The sequence below is a fragment of the Lutra lutra genome, chromosome 6 (genome assembly GCF_902655055.1).
Source record: "Lutra lutra chromosome 6, mLutLut1.2, whole genome shotgun sequence".
Lineage (NCBI taxonomy): Eukaryota > Metazoa > Chordata > Mammalia > Carnivora > Mustelidae > Lutra > Lutra lutra.
The window spans coordinates 1,505,936-1,528,429 of NC_062283.1; the positions used below are offsets into that span (position 1 = coordinate 1,505,936).

At 43.0% G+C, this 22,494-nt stretch overlaps 1 protein-coding gene and 1 pseudogene across 4 annotated transcripts; one reads left to right on the forward strand and one right to left on the reverse strand.

The window, feature by feature from the left end:
- Positions 1-1,721: 1,721 nt before the first annotated feature.
- ZSCAN16 (zinc finger and SCAN domain containing 16) lies at positions 1,722-15,387 on the reverse strand. 4 transcript variants are annotated; one of them, XR_007128002.1, is made up of 4 exons: positions 14,495-15,387; positions 13,400-13,538; positions 7,890-7,981; positions 5,685-5,798 (listed from the first exon to the last, which is right to left on the reverse strand). XR_007128002.1 is itself a non-coding variant. In XM_047732682.1 (3 exons), the coding sequence occupies exons 1-3, from the start codon at positions 14,876-14,878 to the stop codon at positions 5,278-5,280; spliced, it is 1,026 nt and encodes a 341-aa protein (XP_047588638.1). In that variant the 5' UTR covers positions 14,879-15,387; the 3' UTR covers positions 1,722-5,277. The 4 variants fall into 4 exon arrangements, 3 of the variants coding, with proteins under 3 accessions (XP_047588638.1, XP_047588637.1, XP_047588639.1); XM_047732682.1 differs by lacking the exon at positions 7,890-7,981 and having other exon boundaries at positions 1,722-5,798; positions 13,418-13,538; XM_047732681.1 differs by lacking the exon at positions 7,890-7,981 and having other exon boundaries at positions 1,722-5,798.
- A 6,276-nt stretch (positions 15,388-21,663) lies between these two features.
- LOC125102580 (10 kDa heat shock protein, mitochondrial-like) lies at positions 21,664-22,003 on the forward strand (annotated as a pseudogene).
- The last annotated feature ends 491 nt before the right edge of the window (positions 22,004-22,494 follow it).

The following is a 22,494-nucleotide window of genomic DNA, read 5'->3' on the forward strand; positions in this document are numbered from 1 at the left end:
AAAAATTCTTCTGTACCCTTTGTGGTCTCCCAGTTGGGCTAAGAATTAAATTTAATGGAAACAGATTAACAGTAGAAAAGACCAGATGGATGCCCAATAATGAACTTAAGACCTAAGGAAATGACCAAAGCAGACAGTTTTTAAACTTTTCAAACAAAGAGATGATAAATCTGAGAATTTGATAGGACAAAGAAAACAACTTTGGGAGCTTCAGTTAGTAAGGAATTCTAAACAGAACTTGGGCTGGGGTGGTAGATTAGTAAACAGTAACATGGGGTCTAAATTTCCTATCTCTGGTGATAAAGATGTCTCTTTACCTCCTGGTACTGGGAGGGTACCTTTCACACGGGAGATTTATTTCCTGCTTTCAGGGGGACACAGAGGAGGTCTCAGTGTCCTTGCACCACCTGTCTTTTAAGTAACTTTTATTTAAAATAATCAGTCTGCCATCGTGGTCCATTTTGGGGCAGCCTGCCCTTGTCTCTGTAGCACATAGCATTGTGCTCAGTAAGTACTTGTTGAACAAATCGATAAGAAGAAATAGGTAAAAAGTCCTTGGCATCATAGAACTTAGTCTCAGAATTAAAGTTGTTTGAGGGATGCCTGGATGGCTCAGTTAAGTGTCTGCCTTTGGCTCAGGTCATGATTCTTGGTCTTGGGATCTAGTCTTGCAACATCAGGCTCCTTGCTCAGGGTTCCTTGTTTGGCAGGGAGCCTGCTTCTCCTCTGCCTCCGACACCCCCCTGCTTGTGTGCACTCTCTCTGACCAAAAAAAAGAAAAAGAAAAAAAAAAAAAGTGGTTTGAAACCATAGAGAATTGGATGTACCCTGAGGTGAGATCTTGATTAGGCTGTCCAATAATAGGAATATAATGTGATCTACCTATGTAAAGTTTTCTAATAGCCACATTAAAAAAGTAAAAAGACAGGTGAAACTAATTTTAATAGCATATTTTATTTAAACTAGTATATCCAAAATATTAACATCTAATCAATATAAAAAATGAAATATCGTACATTCATTTTTTATACTAAATCTTTAAAAGCTGATGTTTCTAGTTATTGCAAATTTCAAGCAGTTTTCATTGAAAATACTTAATTATTGAGGTTATACAAAATTTAAAATGTTAAAAGTAGGTTCACATACCCAAATCACACCAAACATAAAGGTTTTCCAATAACTGAATTATGTTTTAAAATTTAATTAAAATTAAATGAAATAAAAAATGTAGTTTCTTATGGGGCACCTGGGTGGCTCAGTGGGTTAAGCCTCTGCCTTCGTTCGGCTCAGGTCATGATCTCAGGGTCCTGGGATTGAGCCCCACATCTGGCTCTCTGCTCAGCGGGGAGCCTGCTTCCCCCCCCTCTCTCTACCTGCCTCTCTACTTGTGATCGCTCTGTCAAATAAATAAATAAAAAATCTTTAAAAAAAAAAGTAGTTTCTTAGCTGCAAAGCCATATATACCTGATGGCTACTGTACTGGACAGTGCAAATCTTGATCAAAAAGTCTCTGTTCATGGTTGGGTCAGGAGGCAAAAGAGTGGGTAGCACCACAAGTACGGGGGGTAGGGGGAAGAGGAAAGTCTTAAAAAATGCAGTGTAAGCTCATCTGAGGGCAGATTCCTCTGGTCTTCAACAGTGAGGTGTGGCTTCCTAAAGCAGACTGATTCTTCAGCATGATTACCATTTAGAGCTTAGGTACTCTGGGAATCATTTTTTGGGGTAGGAGAAGGGTCTAGCAGTGCTGGTTATAAGCACCATCTCTATGTAGACTCTTACTGTATATGGTGAGGAACAGTTATGGAAATCAGATTATTTTCCTACAGACCAGTTCTCAACTGGGGGTGATTCTGCCTCAAGGGGGCACTTGCTCTCCCATTTAAAAAATGCTTGTCACAAGTAGGAGGTGTGGTAGCATCCAGGGGTTGGAAGCCGGGAATACCCCTAAACGCCCTGCCCAGTCAGGGGACAGGGAATGTCTGGCTGAAAATGTCAACAGAAGCAAGATGGAGAAACCTTGCTCTATATGATTTGAGGAAGAAAGACAGCAAGCTGATCCTTCAGAACCTCAACATGACTCACTTGTGGGGTCAGTTAGGGGAGAACAGCTTGTTTTGTTGATGTCAAGGTTTCTAGTTGTGTTTTCACTGTTAATGGACTTTTTGGTTATAAACAAATAATGTCATGCTCAGGATGAGAATGACCTGTTGGATAAAGATAGATATGGGCTGTGTTCATGAAATTCCGTGTACTTTGGGATAAGGAGCTCATCTGTTCTCCTTCGTATGGCTTGTATCCTGTGATCTAGGCTCAAGTGTAACTGATGCCAGTATTAGATTGTTACACTCTTCTCTCTCCCTATCACCATCTCTTGTTTTATCTTTGTTCTTTTCCCTGTATCCTTGTTCCTTTTTATTTTCTCCCTTTCCCTGATCTTATTCACCAATGCCCATACATACCTCCTATAGCCCCTCCTCCCCCAGCACTTACTCTGTTTCCTCCCTTCAGAGCTGTTAGTTCCTCATTCAGAATCACCACTTCACCACTATCCCCATCTGTGTCTAAGAGACCTGTCCCATACACTCTTTAGGTGCCTCTTACAATCACAGCTGTCTTGTTAGTTCACAAAACTTCAAACTACAACTTCTTGCCTCCTTCAAATAAAAAAAAAATCCTAATCTTTCCAAAAAGATGGAAGGAGCAACGCATATGCTTCTGACACAACTGCTTGAGAAACTGGGTTCTTCTAGAGTGGGTGCTGTATACTGAGAGAGACTTTCTCTGCTAGACCCAAGCAGCTGTAGTTGCCGTATCTACCCTACCATATTGCATCTTCTCTTCTGGTAATAGTGGCTGTGCTTGAGCGCCCTCCCCAGGTCTTTCCTTTGGGCTTCTACACACTTACAGGACACCACCATCTGCTGCTTCTGGTACCAGCAACAACTCAGATCTTTAACCTCTTGCCTCCTTTGCCTGTACCTGCACTTATCCCAGGTTTCTCTCGCCTGCAGCACTCTAGGCTGTGTCTGGCCCCATATATTTCTGTCCCTCCCTCTGTTATCAGATGGTGGACACTGTGGTGGCAATTTGGAATCAACACCAAACCTAAAAAAGGGTAGCATGGTCTGTCTCAGTGCTCCAAACTAATCTGCACTAGCCTTTGAACGTATACAACTTGAAGACCAGAATAGTATTCAAAACTATCTGAGTAGAATGTTCTAGCATATAGAGGATAAAGGAAAATCAGTAGGTCATGTCTTTATCAATCTTAAGAAACCTAATCTTGTGGTAGCCAAAATGATCTTTCTTACCATTGCAGAAGTGTCTCTAAATTCAAGAAGGGATCATATCAGAAATACAAGCTTTTCTTTTATAGCGACTGCCAACAGCTTCTATGCTTGTTTCCCAGCAAGACAAAAGGTAAAGGGGGAAAAGCTATTACTCAACATCCAGCTTTATTTTTAAAATAAGGATGTTTCTAATATTAAAGATTTAATACTTTACTTTTCTCTTCATGACCATTAAAAAATCCTGTTTCTAATGCTTTGAAATATGGCTCAGATAATTATAAGTCATAAAAACAAGTAAGAGTATGAAACTTGATGTTTTTTAAAATTTTCTACCAGTTGATGTAGACATTCAGAATAAACTTACATTTTTTTTAAAGCAGCATTACATTAAAAATATATAAAAGTTCAGTTTATCGTGTTGGTTCTCAAGGAGTGATTTTAAGATTCATCTTCCAGTAGTAGTAAAGACACAGAAATGACTGTAGTGGTTTAACTACTCAGTCACAATACAGAAGAAAGTGTGTGTACTTCTTTTCCCCAGGAATAGATTAGATCCCTTCCTGCTTGTTCTGGGGATGGCTGTTCCTAGAACCAGTGATTCACGGTTTGATGGTGGTATACATTTGAATGTGCTGGGCCTCTAGTCACAATTTATGTCATGTGATAGTATTTTCAAACTAGGGATTTAAAACTGTTGCAAGTACATGAACTGCTAATACATCTCCAAGCCAAACAGAAAAAAATTGGATTGTTTATTATACTCCTGAGAGTCCTAGTTTCATATCAGCATAGGTATCTGATGGGATGCTACTTTATAAAGGTAGTTACACTCTTGTTTTAGAGATGAGGTAGTAACTTAAGCTTTCAATTTAGATTATTTGGTTATTATATTTACTTTAATAATCTTCAGTCATTCAGTTATAATACACTCCTTTTTTAAGGCTGGAAAAGTGCCATAAAGTTATCACTAAGTCCTTTTTTAGAGTGTGTGTATTTTATCTCCTGTTGCTACTACAGTCTCCTTAGGTGTCTCTTTTACTACCTTCCTGAACTCAGAATCACACAATATGTAAGCTGGAAGACATGTTACCGGTGAGTGGTTAGACAGCATCCTTTAGAACTCTCTGCAATGATAAAAATGACCTGTGTCTGTGCTGTCCGGTTTAGTAGCTGCTAGCTGCTTGTGATAAGGAACAGAATTCTCTACTTTGAGTGAATTCAATTTTAAATTTATATAGCCATGTGTGGGCCCTGGCTACTACACTGGACAGTGTAGTTCTGGACCAATCCCTACCCATGTCTCTCAGTTTACAGGGACCTGAGACTCAGAAGAGGAGTGATTTATCCTCATTACGGTCATCTCCCTTCCCAGCAGCTTCTACTCATCACTCACTGCTTTCCTTTCCACTTGAATGTATTCCTTACTCTGCTTCTTTTCTGATGGTTTCCTCTTTTTTAGCATTGGCAAACAAATTCCACAAAACGATTACACCCCCTGTGTTAGACTATTATATCAGTAGTGATGGGAAACAAATATATAGTACCGTTTGAGAAGCAGCTTTAACTTAATACAGCATACCTTTAACTTAATACAACAGACCTCTACCATGTCTTCTACAGAAGGGGAAATGAGGGCAGAGAAAAATATGAATGCTTTGCCTAATGTCATACACAGAATAGTCAAGTAAAAAAGAAAATTGAGAAGCAGAATTCACTATCTTTCAACCAAGAAACATCGTTATTTTGGGCTGCAAGTGAGCAGTCTTGTCAACAGACAAGGTTTTCTGTAATAGCTTTAAATGCTTCCTAAGAAACTGAACTAATTTAGAAAGAAAAAGAAATCTTCTCAGATAGATTCTCTGGTGCCAGAGAAATGTTCCATGATGACTGAAGCTTTGCCTGCATTCAGGATACTCAGTCCCTAAGGCAGATTCTCTGGTATCTAAGGAGACCTGAGTAGCTAAAGAATTTCTGTTACTTCACCATCTTAGTAGAGCTTATGTGCTGTATGAATTCTTTGATGTCTGATCAGGGCTGAACTTACACGGAAGGGCCTCCCACACTCATCACATTCATAGGGTTTTTCACCTGTGTGGATTCTCTGATGCTGAATAAGACCTGTGCGCCCACTAAAATCTTTCCCACATTCTTCACATTTATAGGGTTTCACTCCAGTGTGCACTCTGTGGTGTCCAATGAGATGGGAGCGTTGAATGAAGGCTTTTCCACATTCATCGCATTTGTAGGGCTTTTCTCCAGTGTGAGTCCTTCTGTGCTTACTAAGGTCTGAGCTGTGACTGAAACTTTTCCCACAGTCCTCACATGCATAGCGTCTTCTTTCCCTCTGCTGCCACTCTAATCTGCCCTCACTTTCAGTAGCATTTCTGGATTCAGGATGTTGAGGAATGTCTTTGTTAAGTCTGTCATTTATCTTCCCAAGGAATTCTGTGTCCTTGGGAATATCTTCCTTCTGGGACAATGCTTGATTCTTAGTTTTGGTTTGATCACCTGTAACAAAGAGTACACAAACATGTCCTAGTCTAGGTTTGAGAAGCAAAGCCTATGAAAGAACGAACACGTAAATGTTATAAATGTGTTATAAAAAACAAAGTCACATACAATGCACAAACTAGATATTTGGCACCATTAAAACATATATGACAACGTAAGGAAGAGATTAAGAGGCCAGTGGGGAAGAGAGCAGCAGAATACATTCTTTGGGAGCTGATTCAGAAGAGAGGAAAAGGCAGTGATGTGGAACCCAATGATGTGGATTACCTGGCAATCCTGTGCAAAGGCAGAGTGAGTGGGAAATGGGGATTGGAGATGTGCCACGGATAATTAAGAGGAGCAGATGGGGATCGAGGAACGGAGCTGGGAAGGGAGGTAAAAGTTTGGGAGAAACATGCAGGGGCCTGAAACACAGGTGCTTAAGTGCTAGTAAAATTCAGTAAAAGTGGAGGACAGTGGGATCAGGGATCTGAGAGGAATGCAGTGAATAGGAACCATCAAAGGAGGGGAATGTGTGAAGGATAATAATTAAAAGCAGACTTAAGAACATGTAGGTCAAGATAAATCCAGGAAGATTAGTAGGAAGTGACAATGGATGGTCTGGTGTATGTGCTGGGTTGAATCCTTTTTTCTGGAACTATCATCTCTTGCTGTCCAGATCCTAGCACTGTGGTTCTCAAACTTGATTGTGCATCAGAATCACCTTGGATGACTTATTAAAACAGATGCCATGCTTCCCGACCCCAGAACTTATGATTTGATAAAGCTGGAGTAGAGCTTAAGAATTTGCATTTTTTTTTTTAAGATTTTATTTATTTATTTGACAGACAGAGATCACAGGTAGGCAGAGAGGCAGGCAGAGAGAGAGGAGGAAGCAGGCTCCCTGCTGAGCAGAGAGCCTGATGCGGGGCTCGATCCCAAGACCCTGAGATCATGACCTGAGCGGAAGGCAGAGGCTTAACCCTCTGAGCCACCCAGGTGCCCCAAGAATTTGCATTTCTAACAAGTTTTCTGGTGTGACAGATACTAATAGTCCAGGAACCACACTTTTCAGAACCACTCACCTAGGTATTATTCAAGGTCCATCTCAAATGCTCTGTCCTCCAAAAGTCTTCCCTAATCTCACAAATTGGATGTGTTTTCTTTTTCCTGCTCCCCATGTCCTTAACCCCAAGCTTAGTACAGAACAGCACACAATAGCAAGTACTCAATATTTGTTGAGATGAATTTTATCAGACAGTAGCTCTTTTGATGATTTGGAGGAAATGGAAAGTGTCACCTATATGGTCATGCTGTGACCACCATCTCAACAAACCTAGGAATCTTCACTGTGACAGTCATTTTATTACTAATTTCAGTGGTCGGTCACCTGGCATGACAGAAGCAGCAGCAAGAGCTACCAGGACATTTCAGTGCCTGAGCTGGGAGCGGAACACTGGCTCACATGGCTGAGTGCCATTCTATGAAGTCTGCTCTGCACTGTCATCACCATGTCCCCTTGCTACCAGTCTTTCTCAAATTGGTTCTTTCTTAATGATCATTTTAAAAAAAAGATTTTATTTATTTGACAGAGGGATACACAGCGAGAGAGGGAACACAAGCAGGGGAAGTAGGAGAGGGAGAAGCAGGCTTCCTGCCAAGCAGGGAGCCTGATGCGAGGCTTGATCCCAGGATTCTGGGATCACGACCTGAGCCAAAGGCAGATGCTTAATGACTGGGCCACCCAGGTGCCCCCTTTTTTCTTTTTTAAATCAGGCAGTAGACCTTCTCGAAGTTTGGATATTTCCTCTTAGATGATATTGTTCTGGAACCTAAATGCCGTATTATCTTTGGCCAGAAATGACAGGACTAAGTTAGAGCCAGGTCTAAATTCCGGCCTTGGAATTGTCTGATAACTGCTTAAATTTTGGCAGATGACTGCTGTTTTGGTTTCCTTATCACCTCTGTGCCCTCTTTTCCTATAGTTTGATTAGATGAGGGAATGTATAGTGAAGCATTTATAAAAGTGTAATGTGTGACAGAAGTATTGCTGAGTTAGTAGGGTAATAATGATCAAGCAAATCATGGTAACCAGAGACACCCTCATACCATTAAGAAAAGTGTTCTCAAACATCAGCATATCGGTTGGCTCAACTGCTTCTTTTATATACAGCTGTCACCACTGGTTGGCTTTCCTGTGGCTTAATGATGAAGATGAATATTAAAAAAAAAAAAAAAAAAGACACAAATCTGAGTGGTAAGTCCATCATCTTCAGTGTCATCTACTAGTCCTCAGGATGAGTTTCTCTCTACCATGATTTCAGGAGAAATCTAGAGAAAAATCTCACCAGGACTTTAAGAGGCTTTTTTTTTTTTTAAAATACAGAGTTGGTTTTTCTTGGTCAGCAATTGAAATGATAACCCTTTTAGATCTGTAATTGAACAATGTAAAGAATAATATTGTATGGAAATTGTCAAATGGGAAGTTTTCTCATCTTAAGGATCTATAGTCTATTTCTGGGTCAACTGGAATTTCAGGGCCTTGTTTATGTATCTCTTCCAAGTGCCAGCTAATCCTAGGCCAGCAGGATTCCAAGAGACCTTCTTTCAAAGATTTACTTATGTGAGAGATAGAGAGAGTGAGAGCGAGGGCATCGGTGGGAGGAGGGGCAGAGGGATAATCTCAAGCAGACTCCCCACTAAGTATTGAGCCTGATGTCATGACCCTGAGTTCATGACTTGAGTCGAAATCAAGAGTCAGACGCTTAACTGACTGAGCCACCCAGGTGCACCAAGAGACCTTTGTTTAGAACAGACAAAGTGAAAAATATTTGGATCTAACATCTTCTGCCAGGGCTGTCCTTCCAATGTTATTTTGGCATATATAATACTAAGAGTCCTTATCAGTTAGAATTTGAGATAAGTCCAGTCCACAAGGATCATCTGTATGCACTTGCTTGACAATCTAAGGGAGCAAGGACAAGGTTAAATGCTGAGTGAAATGAAACTGGAATGGAGTTAAGGAGACTGTCATTTATTTGCTAATGGAGAGACAGTGTTGTGGGTTAGTTAGTTCCCTTTGAAATACTTTAAAATGTGCTACAAAGAACTGCCAGATACTCAGCTCTCCGAGTTCTTTTGTCATTTACAACTATAATTTTCTGTTATGTGATTATTGCTATTGTAATTTCCAGTTATGTTTGTGGAGAAGAGTCCTATTATCCTAGCCAAAAACTAATACAAATAATAATACCTTGCTGGTATGGATACAATAGCTTTTTTTTTTTTTAAGATTTATTTATTTATTTGACAGAGAGAGATCACAAGTAGGCAGAAAGGCAGGCAGAGAGAAAGAGAGGGAAGCAGGCTCCCCGCTGAGCAGAGAGCCCGATGTGGGACTCGATCCCAGGACCCTGAGATCATGACCCGAGCTAAAGGCAGTGGCTTAACCCACTGAGCCACCCAGGCGCCTGATACAATAGCTTTTTTTTTTTTTTTTTTAAGATTTTATTTATTTGTCAGAGAGAGAGAGAGAAAGAGAGCGAGCACAGGCAGACAGAGTGGCAGGCAGAGGCAGAGGGAGAAGCAGGCTCCCTGCTGAGCAAGGAGCCCAATGTGGGACTCGATCCCAGGACACTGGGATCACGACCCGAGCCGAAGGAAGCCGCTTAACCAACTGAGCCACCCAGGCGTCCCTACGATAGCTTTTTAAAAAAAGATTTTATTTATTTATTTGACAGAGCAAGAAAGCACAAGCAAGAGGAGCAGCAGAGGGAAAGGGAGAACCAGGCTCCCCGCTGACCAGGGAGCCTGATGTGGGGCTTGATCCCAGGACCTTGGGATCATGACCTGAGCCCAAGTGAGATGCTTAACCAACTGAGTCACTCAGGAGACCACAATGAGTTTTTTTTTGAAACAAAAAATAAAAGTCTATTTAACAATAAATTTATATTTTGAAAAACAGTGACTTTTTGGTACATTATCCTGATGGCTTTTAATAATTGTTCTGGACCAGTAGGCAGGAACCTCAGGTTCTGACTGTACTCTCAGCTCTGCCTCTTACTCTTTGGAAACCTAGACAAGTCATAAGCACCGTGGGTATATTTCATCAACTGTAAAATGAGGATTTGGACTGGACATCACATGCTTTTAATAAAGTTGAGAGACACGTCCTGAAATGTGTTGTGATTTCCGCAGAGTTTGTTTTTGTATTGTTTTGGTGGGTTTTGTTTTTTGCTTGTCTGTTATTTTGGTTGGGGGGGTATGATGGTGGTGGTGACACAGGTAAAAACTGTGTACGGCCCTTGGTGCTTGCACCTTAGGAAAAAGTCCTATTCACACTGTTAAGTGTAGACAGAAGGGATTCCCTAAAAATTCTCAGGCCTCACAGGATAGCTACATTTCATGAAGCACCCTTCAGTAGATTAGATTAAGAAAAGACCATTCCTATTTTTCCTTGAAAAGTTACTTTAATAGCCTCACATGTGTAAACCTCTACGATTTTAGGTATAAGAACTGTGTATTTTTCTGAACTTGTAACACAAAATAGAGTGGAACTAGTCTAGAAATATCTATTAAAAAAAGGGAAAGACCATCTAGACCTTAAAAGTTTTGCATAGACTATCCATTAGTCATAATCCTGTATTCTCCATAGAATTTCTCCATAGAATTTAGCATGTTGACATGTTAAAATATTATTGTGACCTATTTTATGACTGACTGCATGTCTTGTCTCCTTCCAAAGGCAGGGAGAAAAATTTCTTATGATATGCCTGCTCACAAAAAAAAGGTGAAGACCCCACATAGTCGAGGTTACTAAAGCTTATTCAGATAGCCTGCATCTTTATTCAAATAGCCTGCGTCTTTTAGCGTCTACCTTCTGAAACTATTCTTGACTACCACTAACTAAATGCCAAAATCAGTAAGTGGATGCTTCTCAGTTCTGATCCTGTGTGCCATTGGTAGCACTGGCTATAGCTGGCTGCGGCTCCTGGTGTCTTCAGTGACACCACCCTCTTCTGCTTCTCACGTCTCTGACAGTCCCTGATCTTTTTTATAGAATCTTCTTCCTCCACTCAAACTTCAAACGGTGGCATGCCTTCAAAATGTGCACGTACCTCTCTTCACTTTATACATTCTTGGTCAACTTCGTCTGCAGCCATGTCTTCTATCACCTACCCAGGGACGATTCCCAAATCTCTTATCTCCTCCCACATCTTTCTCCTACATCTAGAACCTTATTTTATTTTTTTTTTTAAAAGATTTTATTTATTTATTTATTTGACAGAGAGAGAGACACAGCAAGAGGGAACATAAGCAGGGGGAGTGGGCGAGAGAGAAGAAGGCTTCTGGCAGAGCAGGGAGCCTGATGTGTGGGACTCAATCCCAGGACCCTGGGATCATGACCCGAGCTGAAGGCAGACGCCCCTAGAACCATATTTTATAAACTGCACTGCCCACTGGATGGATGCTTGAGATACAGCAAATTCACATGTATAAAAACTGAATCCACTCTAGGTTTTCACACATTAAGATACTCCCACTTTATGGGGTGCCTAGATGGCTCAGTCATTAAGCACCTGCCTTCGGCTCAGGTCATGATCCCAGGGTCCTGGGATCAAGCCCCACATCGGGCTTCCTGCTCTGCAGGAAGCCTGCTTCTCCCTCTCCCACTCCCCCTGCTTGTGTTCCCTCTCTCGTTCTCTCTCTGTGTAAAAAACCAAACCAAACCAAACCAAACCAAAAAAACTTAAAAAAAAAAAAACAAAACTAAAAAATAAGTAAATAAATAAATAAAATAATGTAACAGACCTCTGTCTGTTTCAGGAACCTTCACCACTGGCATTTGATTTTTCCCTTCCACAAAATTCTCTTCATCAAAATCAACTCAGAGCAACTACTGTTCTTTGTGTTAAGCTTTCACCCCCACCTATCCCCCGGGGATGTTCTCCCTTCCTAGTTCCCACCCGTCTGACCATCTCAGCTCAAGCAAACCTATTCTGTGACACTTTGTGGGCCTGCCACAGGGATAGCTGTCTTTTTTTGTGTTTGTGTTGGGTCATAGCACAACTGCTCACTTTTGTTTTTTGAAGAAGTCATTCCTTTGTATTCCTGACATCTAACACAGTGCCTAGCGTGTAGCTGCTGCTCAACAAATGTTTAATAAAAGAAGAATGAACAGAACAGGGGTTCTCAACCTCACCTCAAAAGGTAACCAGTAACCAACACTATGCTTTAAAGCATGAAAAGACTCCTTTAAATTATACATAACTGAATGCCATCTTTCCAAGTATGAACTACAAATCTTAAAATCTTAAAATCATTTATCAGATTAGACAAATCACATGGCAGGGAACCTAGAGAATGAGAGAACCCTACTGGTAAAATTTAAAATAGTGAGAATGGATTCCGTAATAGGCCAGGCAAAGCAGTATGGATACAAGAGCCTGCAGAGAAAGGACAGGGAGCACTGGAAAAAACAGCATTTGGGCAAACTGGAATTTAAAGTTTTTTTACTTTTTACTGAAGCCTGGGAATATACTAGAGGTCTGGTTTTCAATTAGTGAACTGATTACTGGGGTGGGGAAGCAAACCACAACCCAAACCCAGTCAACATAACATGGAGAAACAAAAAGCCTACTATACTGACTAGTTCTTGCTCCTCCTTCCCTGCTTCTTTCAGTGTGAGCGAGTATTAGGGACTGAATTGTGCTCTGTATCTCCCCACCCCTCGCCCATTTATGTTGTAGCTCTAACCTTCAATGTGATTGCATTTGGAAAAGGGGTTTTTAAGAAGTAATTAAGAATAAATGAGCTTAGGGGCGCCTGGGTGGCTCAGTGGGTTAAAGCCTCTGCCTTCGGCTCAGGTCATGATCCCAGAGTCCTGGGATCGAGCCGTGCATCGGGCTCTCTGCTCAGCAGGGAGCCTGCTTCCTCCTCTCTCTCTGCCTGCCTCTCTGCCTACTTGTGATCTCTGTCAAATAAATTTAAAAAAAAATTAAAAAAAAAAAAAAAGAATAAATGAGGTTATAAGGGTGGGGCCCTTACCCAATAGGACTGGCATCCTTACAAAGGAAGAGATCCCAAGAGTATGTGTGCACAGCAAAAATGCCATGTGAAGACACAGCGAGTCTGTGAGTCAAGGAGAGAAGCCTCACCAGAAACCAAGGCGACTAATACCTTGATCTTGGGCTTTCCAGCCTCCACAACTGTGAGAAAATAAATTTTTGTTGTTTAAGTCACCAGACTTGTGGTAGTCTGTTCTGACAGCCCTAACAGACTAATACACGGTGTCATATGAATTTAAAAATGTAAATTTAAGAGAATTTAGAACTAGACGCATCAGATATCAACAAATAGAAATGTAAGGTATCATTAACTACAATGAGTATTTAAATCCCAACCCCCATCCACTGAGCCAAAAAGCAGTTTTTAAGTCTAATGAAAAACTAAAATATAATTCTTTCCAAGATAAGGCAAGGGTAGGTAGGGGAATAAAATCTACAGTGAGGTGGAAGATAAGCAAGAAAACTTGAAAAGGAGAACATCAAAGTGAGAAAGCTCCTCTCTAATACAAGGAATCGTATTTACCCTCACACACATAAACTCTTGCTCCTTACCATTCCTCTGGGGCTCACCAGATTCCTGCTCCCGCTCAATCTTCTTGGGATGGAGCTGCGCAGTCAGTGAGTCATGGGGCCTTCCCAAGGGGGTCAACTTGCCCAAAAGTGTGTCCTGTCTTTCTGAATTGTCTGGGACCTGGGGAACAATGAAGTATGACTGGGTCTGTAAGGTAGATTTTCTGAAAGAACTTAAAGAACTTAAGAGAAAAGCTCAAAAGAAGCATTTGCCAGGGACCAGGAACACAAATGGGAAAAATTCTCATTCAATTGCAAATGGCAATAATGACTCAAAAAAAGAGGAGGCAGAAATTAATCTTGGCATTCAGGCCACTGGAGAGTGAAATTCAGTGTCTTCTCACAATGATTGGCAGAGGTCCAGGATCACAGTCTTGAGACTTGGAAAGAACCTTAAAAATTACCTAGCCCAACCTCCACCAAGTGGGGGTATTTCTTCTCTAACTGCATTGTCCCATACCATAGCCACAAGCACAGTGTGCTTACTGGGCGCCTGAAATGTGGTTGGTAGGAATGGAGACAGGCAGACCGTAAAATATACACTGAATTTTAAAAACAATGCTAAAAAGGAATGTAAAATATCTCATTTTTCATACTGATTACATGATTACTTTGGGTTAAGTGACAAAATATATTTAGTCTCATTTTCTGAAATGTGGCTACTAGAAAATTTAACTACACATAAGGCTCACGTTGTATTTCTTTCGGACAGTGCTGTTCTGCGATATCCTTGACATCTACTTGAACTCGCCGTGACTATTCCCATTGAAAGGGAGTTTTTTTTTTTTTTTTTTTCCACCAGGTAGCCCATTTTTTAGTAGCTATGAATGCTGGAGAATTCTTTGCTTTCCTCTGTTACCTACTCGCCCTCCTGTAACTCCTTACGGATCCCAGCCTTGCATCGGACTCTGCGTTTCCCGCGACTGTCCTCAACCACGCTCCATTTACTTGGCCCCCGCAGCCGGCGCCCTCCCTAAGCCTTGTTCTCCTCTAGGCCGACCCGTGAAGTACCCCCGGATGTCCTGTCACCGGCTTCGTGTCGGCCCGGTGCGCGCGCCCTGAGCGTCCCCTGCCCACCTGCTTCCGAGGCTCGTCCAGCTCCCGCTCCAGGTCCTCCAGCACGGTCACGGCCTCCTCGCCCGTCCTCGGGTGGTGCGCCTCTACCCAGGCCTGCAGGTCCCCGGGAAGGATGCTCAGGAACTGCTCCAGCACCAGCAGGTCTAAAATCTGCTCCTTGGTGTGGCACTCGGGCCGCAGCCACTGGCGGCAGAGCTCCCAGAGCTGGGTGAGGGCTTCCCGGGGACCGGGCGCGTCGCGGTAGCAGAGCTTCCTGAAGTGCTGCCGGAAGACTTCCCTCCTGTGAGGGGTGCAGTGCTGTGAGACGCAGTCCTGTCCGCCACGACGGTCCTCGGCCTTCACTACTGCTAGCCCTCGTCCGGGGGGTGCCGGGGCTGCGGCCATCGTGCGCTGCGCGTGAGATTAACCCTGTCCGGCGCGGCCCCAAGGAGAACCTCTCGGAACCGCGTCACAGAACGCCGTTGCGGCGGAGAAAGGACGAAAGCTGCCGTGAACACACACACGCTGATGAGGGGCACCGGGGCGCACACGGCCGACTCAGCTCTGCGCTCTGACTGAAAGTGCCCGCTGCCGACGCGACTCCCCGGCCGTCGGTCTCCCGGTTCTCTCTGGGTCGGGGAGCGGCCGGCGCCCGTCAGCACTCAACGAAGCCCGAGGGTCACCGCTTTGTGAGGAGAAACGCCTCACAGCTTTGCGAGGAGGCTCGCGGACTCCACGCCCGAGAGGCGCAGGCCCGGCGTTCGGCAGCTGTGGGGACGGTCACCCCGTCCACTCGCGGAGGGCCGACCCTGGACCACCCCCGCAGAAGCGGCGGACGGAAGACGGATTCGCCCGCCGCAGCAGCCACCCCTCGGCGGCCGGAACAAAGGCTGGACTCTAGCCGACCAATGGGCGCCCCGCCGGGGCCCGGGTACTTCCGGCCGCTCTAGGATACCTCGCCTCGGTGGCCCCGCCCGTGGAGGACCACGTTTATAAGCGGGTTGTTCGCAGGCCTGCAGGCTATCCTCTTTGTTCTTTTTCAAAACTTTTCCCCTCTCACGAATTTTTTGGGTTTACTTATTAGATACGTAGTATGAAAAAGTAATGGATTCACACAGTTCAACATTTAAAAAGAGTAAGTGTCCTCCAGCATTTGCTTTTGACAGCTTGACTTTTTCCCAGACACGTACTGTTCTGTACACGGGTCAGGCAGGTACATATCCCCCTCGCTTTCCTCCTGCATAAAAGGTAGCATTTCTGCGCCTTGCTTGCTTCCTCCTAGTAACTAATATTGGAGATTGTGCATAAAGGGTTTCCTCGACCTGCCCTTTTTAATCAATTGCACAGTATTCATTGTGTGAGCCATCATCCATTAATGGTTACCCCACTGATGATGGTCAGGCAGGTTGTTTCCAATCTTCTTTTTGAAACGCTTTTTGAAACTGTTAACATAAATCTTTCTCATGCCTAAGGGTATTTACATAGTATATATTCCTAGAAATAGAATTACTAAGAGTACAGAGTAGGGACATTTGTATTTTTGTTAGTGCTATATTACCAATCATAAACCCTAAGATGTTCTGTTTACCTATACTTGTCAACACAATTGTTAGGGTCCCTGATCAAAGGAAGGACATTGATATAAAGTGAAAATCAAACTTTATTTCATGCCAAGCATCACAAATCAAACTGACTGGTAGGGGCCAGCTCTTATGAAGAGACAACGATGAGGACTCCAACAAGGTCACTCCCAAGAAGGCCGCTCCAGATGAGGCCATTCTGGATGAGGCTGCTCCATAGATGAGGCCACTCCGGACGAGGCCACTCCCTGGTCGGACCCAGTCCCAAGAATAGGCCACTCTGGACAAGGCTGCTGCTGATGAGGTCACTCCCCAGACAGGGCCACTCCCCAGATAGGGGCTGCACTGGCAAGGCTGCTCCCCAGACAAGGCTGCTCCCAAAGAGGCCACTCTGGAGGAAGCTGCTCTCAGGAATGAAGCTGCTCCTGACGACAAAGAGGCAATGACAACAGTGATGAGGACAAGGAGGACAACAACCCCAATGACCCAGACTCTACTCTCCATGACACCACTCTGACAAGGCTGCTCCCCAGAGGCCACTGCTCCAGATGAGGCTGCAACCCAGACTAGGCCACTCCAGATGAGGCTGCTCTGGAGGAAGCGGCTTGCCAACCAGGCCACTCCTCAGAATGACACCTCTCTGGTGAGGCCCCTCGTGGCGGGGTGTGATTCCTGGCAGCGAGGCTGCTCAGGGCCAGGCCGAGGCTTGGGGTGGGGCCGCTCCTGTGGTAACGAGGCTGCTGGGGGCGAGGCCCTTCTGTTGGCTGTGGCTCCGGACGGCAGGGCCACGGCTCTGTGGTGGCGAGACTGCTGGCAGCGAGGCTGCTCTTATAGTTCTTACAAGAGCTCTGACGGCTCACAGCTCTCCGTCGCCTGCCTCCAATAGCTCTCCTTTTGCCCCCGACAGCTTTGCAGACCAACCTTTATAGAGGTGGTTGAGCCCCTCCCACACACAGGTGGCCAACTGAATTTCAATTCACCCTAGTGGATATACACTCGCCCCACTGATTGGATGTCTTTATCCGGCCTGCCCCACCCTTGTATCTAGGCTTTGCAAGCAAATTCCTCTGGGAGGGGCAGGGTCAATACAAGTTCACCACAACAAAATGGCTCCCTCTGGCCAACCAGGGCCTTACGACAATGTCATAGATATTTTGATGTTTGCCAATCTGATGGGTTAGAAATGCTTAATTTTTTCCTCCCTCTTTCCCTTTCTTACACAAATATTGATTATTCATCTGCTACACCAGGCACTGTTCTGGAAGCTGGAACTGCAGGTTAAAGGAAAATAATACCCTTGACTTAATGGGAATTTGTAATTTAGTGTGTGTGCTTCTGTGTATGAGGTAGGTAGGCAGGCAATAAATAAGAAAAATATATAGTATATTAGATGGTGCATGTTAGTGCCAAGGAGAAAATAAAGGAAACACGAAGTTTGGAGTGAGAATGAAGTAATGCAATTTTAAATAGGGTGGTCATGGAGGACCTCACTAGTATACTTATATTAAAGCAAGGACTGAGGGAGATGAGTGAGTGTATCATCAGGGGTAAATCTGTTTCAGGAAGAGAGATAGCAAACGCACAGCCTGGAGTGGAGTGTGTTTGAAATAGTCTAGGCACTGGAAGGGGGCTTGTGTGTCTAGAACTAAGGCAACAAAAGGGTGTTGAGAGTAGAGAGAGGGAACGATATGAGGGTTTTGGGTGAATTCAAGGATACATATATTTTTTTTTTACTCCAAGATGGGAAGTCATTCAGAATTTCTGAGCAGGAGAGTAACATGTTCAGATATAGGCATTGAAAGAGTTTTCTGGCTGCTGTGTTAAAAATAAACTTGTAAGTGAAGGGGGTTGGACAAAGACAGAAGCAGGGAGATAGGATGGGAAGCTACTGCTACCTTGGAGTGGGGAGGGATATAAGCATGACATAAAACCCTAAAGACATATAACTGAAAACCCACAAAGGAAAAGATAAATGGAACTGATGATGTAAAAATTTGGAATATTAAATGAAGAAAATAAAAACTAAAGTATAAGCTCAGAGTAAAATATGTCACCATCTAAAAGACACAGGACTGATTTTACAAAGTCCTCTTACAAAGTTACAAAAAATAAGGAAAGTACTACCAAGCCAATAGAAAAATTGGCAAACAACTTAGGTAAGCATTTATAGAACACAAATAGACAACATGAAAAGGTGCTCAAGTTCAGTAATAATTTTAATTAAAACAATAACAATTAAAAAAATTATTCAGATTACTAAAGATAAAAAGACTGGTCATATTTAGCATTGGAAAGTATGCGAAAGTACAGGCATTCTTGGGTTGTATATTTTCTGAAGGCAAGACCTTAAAATTAGTATGTCCATACCTCTTGATCCAACAACGTAGCTTCTTGGAATTATTTACACAGAAATACTTACACAAGGGGTGTCTGGGTGGCTCAGTTGTTTGAGCCACCAACTCTTGGTTTCCACTCAGGTCATGATCTCATGGTCGTGAGATCAAGCCCCACTTGGGGCTTTACACTCAGCAGGGAGTCTGAGATTCTCTGTTTTTCTCCCTTTCCTCCAGCTCTCAAGCTCTAAAATAAGTAAATAAATCTTTAAAATAAAACACACATGTTAAAACACATACAAAGAAACATTGTTTATTTATTTATTTTTTTTTTTATAAGATTTTTTTTTTTTTTAATTTATTTGACAGAGAGAAATCACAAGTAGGCAGAGAGGCAGGCAGAGAGAGAGGAGGAAGCAGGCTCCCCGCTGAGCAGAGAGCCCGACGCGGGGCTCGAACCCAGGACCTGGGATCATGACCTGAGCCGAAGGCAGCGGCTTAACCCACTGAGCCACCCAGGCGCCCCCATTGTTTATTTAAATTGGGGAAACCCAAATGTCCACATTTGGGAACTTAGATTTTTTATACCCATAACCTTTTTAAAAACTAAAAGATGCCAAAGGCAGATTGAATTTAAAAAGTAAGTTATATTGGGGTGCCTGGGTGGCTCAGTCATTAAGCATCTGACTTTGGCTCAGGTCATGTCATGATCCTAGGGTCCTCGATTGAGCCCCGCATCGGGCTCCCTGCTCTGCGGGAAGCCTCGTTCTCCCTCTCCCAATTCCCCTGCTTGTGTTCTCTCTCTTGCTGCGTCTCTCTCTGTCAAATAAATAAATAAAATCTTAAAAAAAGGGTAAGTTATAAAACAGTATTGGGGGGGGCGCCTGGGTGGCTCAGTTGGTTAAGCATCTGCCTTCAGCTCAGGTCATGATCCCAGGATCCTGGAATCGAGTACCGCATCAGGCTCACTTCTCCCTCTCCCTCTGCCTGCCTTTCTGCCTACTTGTGCTCTCTCTCTCTCTGCCAAATAAATAAATAAAATCTTTAAAAACAAAACAAAACAGTATATGATTGTTTTTATAGAATAATTATCTTAAATGTGTTCTTAATTGGGGTAAACTTAGAGAGAACTTCATTTTATATATTTTTGTGAAAGTAAACTTTTTTTTTTAAAGATTTTAAGTAATCTCTCTGCATCCAACGTGGGGCTCAAATTTACAACCCTGAGATCGAGTCACATGCTCTACGGACTGAACCAGCCAGGTGCCCCTCTAAAATTTAACTTTTTACAAAAATTTGTTACTGGTATAAACAGGAAAGACACTTGTTTTAAAACCTCATTTATTTCTGGGGCGCCTGGGTGGCTCAGTGGGTTAAAGCCTCTGCCTTCGGCTCAGGTCATGGTCTCAGGGTCCTGGGATCGAGCCCCGCATCGGGCTCTCTGCTCAGCAGGGAGCCTGCTTCCTCCTCTCTCTCTGCCTGCCTCTCTGCCTACTGGTGACCTCTGTCTGTCAAATAAATAAAATCTTAAAAAAAAAAAAAAAAACCTCATTTATTCTTCACAACCCACAAACAATTTCCCTGTTTGGGAAATGCCATCAATATCGCTTTCTCTCTGAAATTCTTCGCCTGACTTGTCATCTTGTAAAAGGATATAACTACTTTCAGATGAAAATCAGATTCAACTTCACTATGCTTCGTAGGGCAAATATAAGTGATCAAATAAACTTGCGTGCCTGGGTGGCTCAGTCGGTTAAGCGTCCAACTCTTGATTTTGGCTCAGGTCATGATCTCAGGGTCCCGAGACTGAGCCCCTCATCAGGCTCTGCGCTCAGCGGGGAGACAGCTTCTCTCTCTCTCTCTCTCCCTCTGCCCCTTCCCCAGCTCACGTGTTCTTTAAAATAAATAAATAAACCTAAAAAAATTAAAAAATAAACCTGGAAGTGTCATTTAGGAAATGCAGAAATAAATAACTTCCAAGTAAACCAGCTTTACAGAACTGTCCTCTCTGGGAGAGAAATTTAAAAACAGCATAACTTCTGCCTTCTTTCCATTAGAAGTACATGATGGAAAGCCAGCCCCTTCCCTTGACTGTGGCATAACACGTCCTCATCACTGTCTGAGCAAGTGAAAAACGTAGACAACGCTCAACTTCAGTTGAGCCCCCTTCAGTGCAGTGAACTCACTGGCATGTTTCTCCCTTCTTACCTAATGTATCAAAGTCTCTCACCAGTTTCCAAACACAAACCCTGCTCCAGGTCCTGAACTTCTTAAGGAATATTCTTCAGGGATGCCCCCAGCTTCAGGCAGCCATCAGCTTCAGACAGTCAGCTTGCCAGAGCCTTGGAACACCTGGCTGTGGAATTGTGAGTGGCTGCGCATGAGTCAGAATGAGGCTTCCTGGTAAAACCCTGGCTCTTGTCCTTGACTTGGTGACATCCTTCCTCTACCTGGATAGAGCCTCTCTGCCTTCACGATTGAGGCATAAGCAGGCAGCCTGGTGTATGACACCCAGGGCCCTCTTCTTCTCTGTTTAGATCTTCCAAAGCTACCAAAAACAAAAAACCACCCCACAAATAACATTGTTAAAAATAACAGCATTCGATGGATGTATATTCTCACTTGCTTTAATTATTAAAAAAAAAAAAGAGGGGTGCCTGGGTGGCTTGGTTGGTTAAGCATCTGCCTTTGGCCCAGGTCATGATCCCAGAGTCCTGGGATCAAGTCCCATGTCAGGCTCCCTGCTCAGCAGAGGTCTGCTTCTCCCTTTTTCTCTCCCTCTGCCTTTCCCCCTGCTTGTGCTCTAATAAATAAATAAAATCTTAAAAAATAAAATTTAAAAAGAGAAAAACGAATGAACTAAGCGCTCAAGAAATTAGAAAAAGGATGAGAAGGAAATCCCCAAGGGAAAGGTTAGAAAAGAAATAGGGATAAAAGAACAAGCAAATGAATTAGAACACAGAAAATGTGACATTAAGAGATCCAAGAATGAAACATTTATAAACAAGCCTGTTAAAAATAAGCCTATTAAGCAAGCCTATTAAAAACCACAAACCTGGGGCGCCTGGGTGGCTCAGTGGGTTAAGCCGCTGCCTTCGGCTCAGGTCATGATCTCAGGGTCCTGGGATCGAGTCCCACATCGGGCTCTCTGCTCAGAAAGAAGCCTGCTTCCCTCTCTCTCTCTCTCTGCCTGCCTCTCCGTCTACTTGTGATCTCTCTCTGTCAAATAAATAAATAAAATCTAAAAAACAAAACAAAACAAAACACAAACCTGTAAGAACCGGGGTGGTAGCTGGAGTCATGGCAAGGCAAGCATTTAGCAAGTTTCTTCCCCTCTTTGATGGAGTTTTAGTTGAAAGGAGGGCAGCTGAAACTGCACCAAAGGAGGTATTATGCTTCCAGAAAAATCTCAAGCAAAAGTGTTGCAAGCAACAGTAGTAGCTATTGGATCGGGCTCTAAAGGAAAGGGTAGAGATATTCAACCAGTTAGTGTGAAAGTTGGAGATAAAATTCTTCTCCCAGAATATGGAGGCACCAAAGCAGTTCTAGATGTCAAGGATTATTTCTTATTTTGAGATTGTGACATCGGAAAGTATATGGACTGGAATCATTGTTAAAATGGCATGAAGTGAAGCTGCCCATTTCAGTGAAGTGAAATCTTTCATCATGTAAATAATTTTCATGTCTCTCTTTTATAAAAAACTAATGGTATTCAAGCTAAAAAACAAAAAAAGGAAACATAAAAAACCCCACAAGCCTATGGTAAATTCAATTGAAAAAAAAATTTAAAATGACGAATAGCAGATGAAGACGTCTGCTATAAAAATTTTAAAAAATCTCAATGAAATTGGTGGGGGAAAGAAACTTTAATTCCAAAATTCATTCAAGAAGTAACAAAATCTATGGGGCACCTGGCTGGCTTAGTTGGTGGAGAGTCCAGTTCTCGATCTTGGGGCTGTGAGTTCAAGCCCCACGTTGGGTGTAGAGACTACTTAAAAATAAAATATTTTTTTAAAAGGCAGAAAAACATAAAATAAACCAGTTAGGACTGGTTAAAGGAAATAATTGAAAAGGCTACCAAAGAATCATCTCCAGAAAGGTTCAAGTA

Excerpts from the sequence above, each read along its gene's own strand:
- ZSCAN16 (XM_047732681.1), bottom strand. The coding sequence starts at position 14,878 with ATGGCCGCAGCCCCGGCACCCCCCGGACGAGGGCTAGCAGTAGTGAAG. Across the intron at positions 13,539-14,494 it reads TGGACGAGCCTCGGAAGCAG|GTCCCAGACAATTCAGAAAG; the intron begins GTGGGCAGGGGA and ends ATTGTTCCCCAG. Across the intron at positions 5,799-13,399 it reads TGGTGAGCCCCAGAGGAATG|GTGATCAAACCAAAACTAAG; the intron begins GTAAGGAGCAAG and ends TCTTTGTTACAG.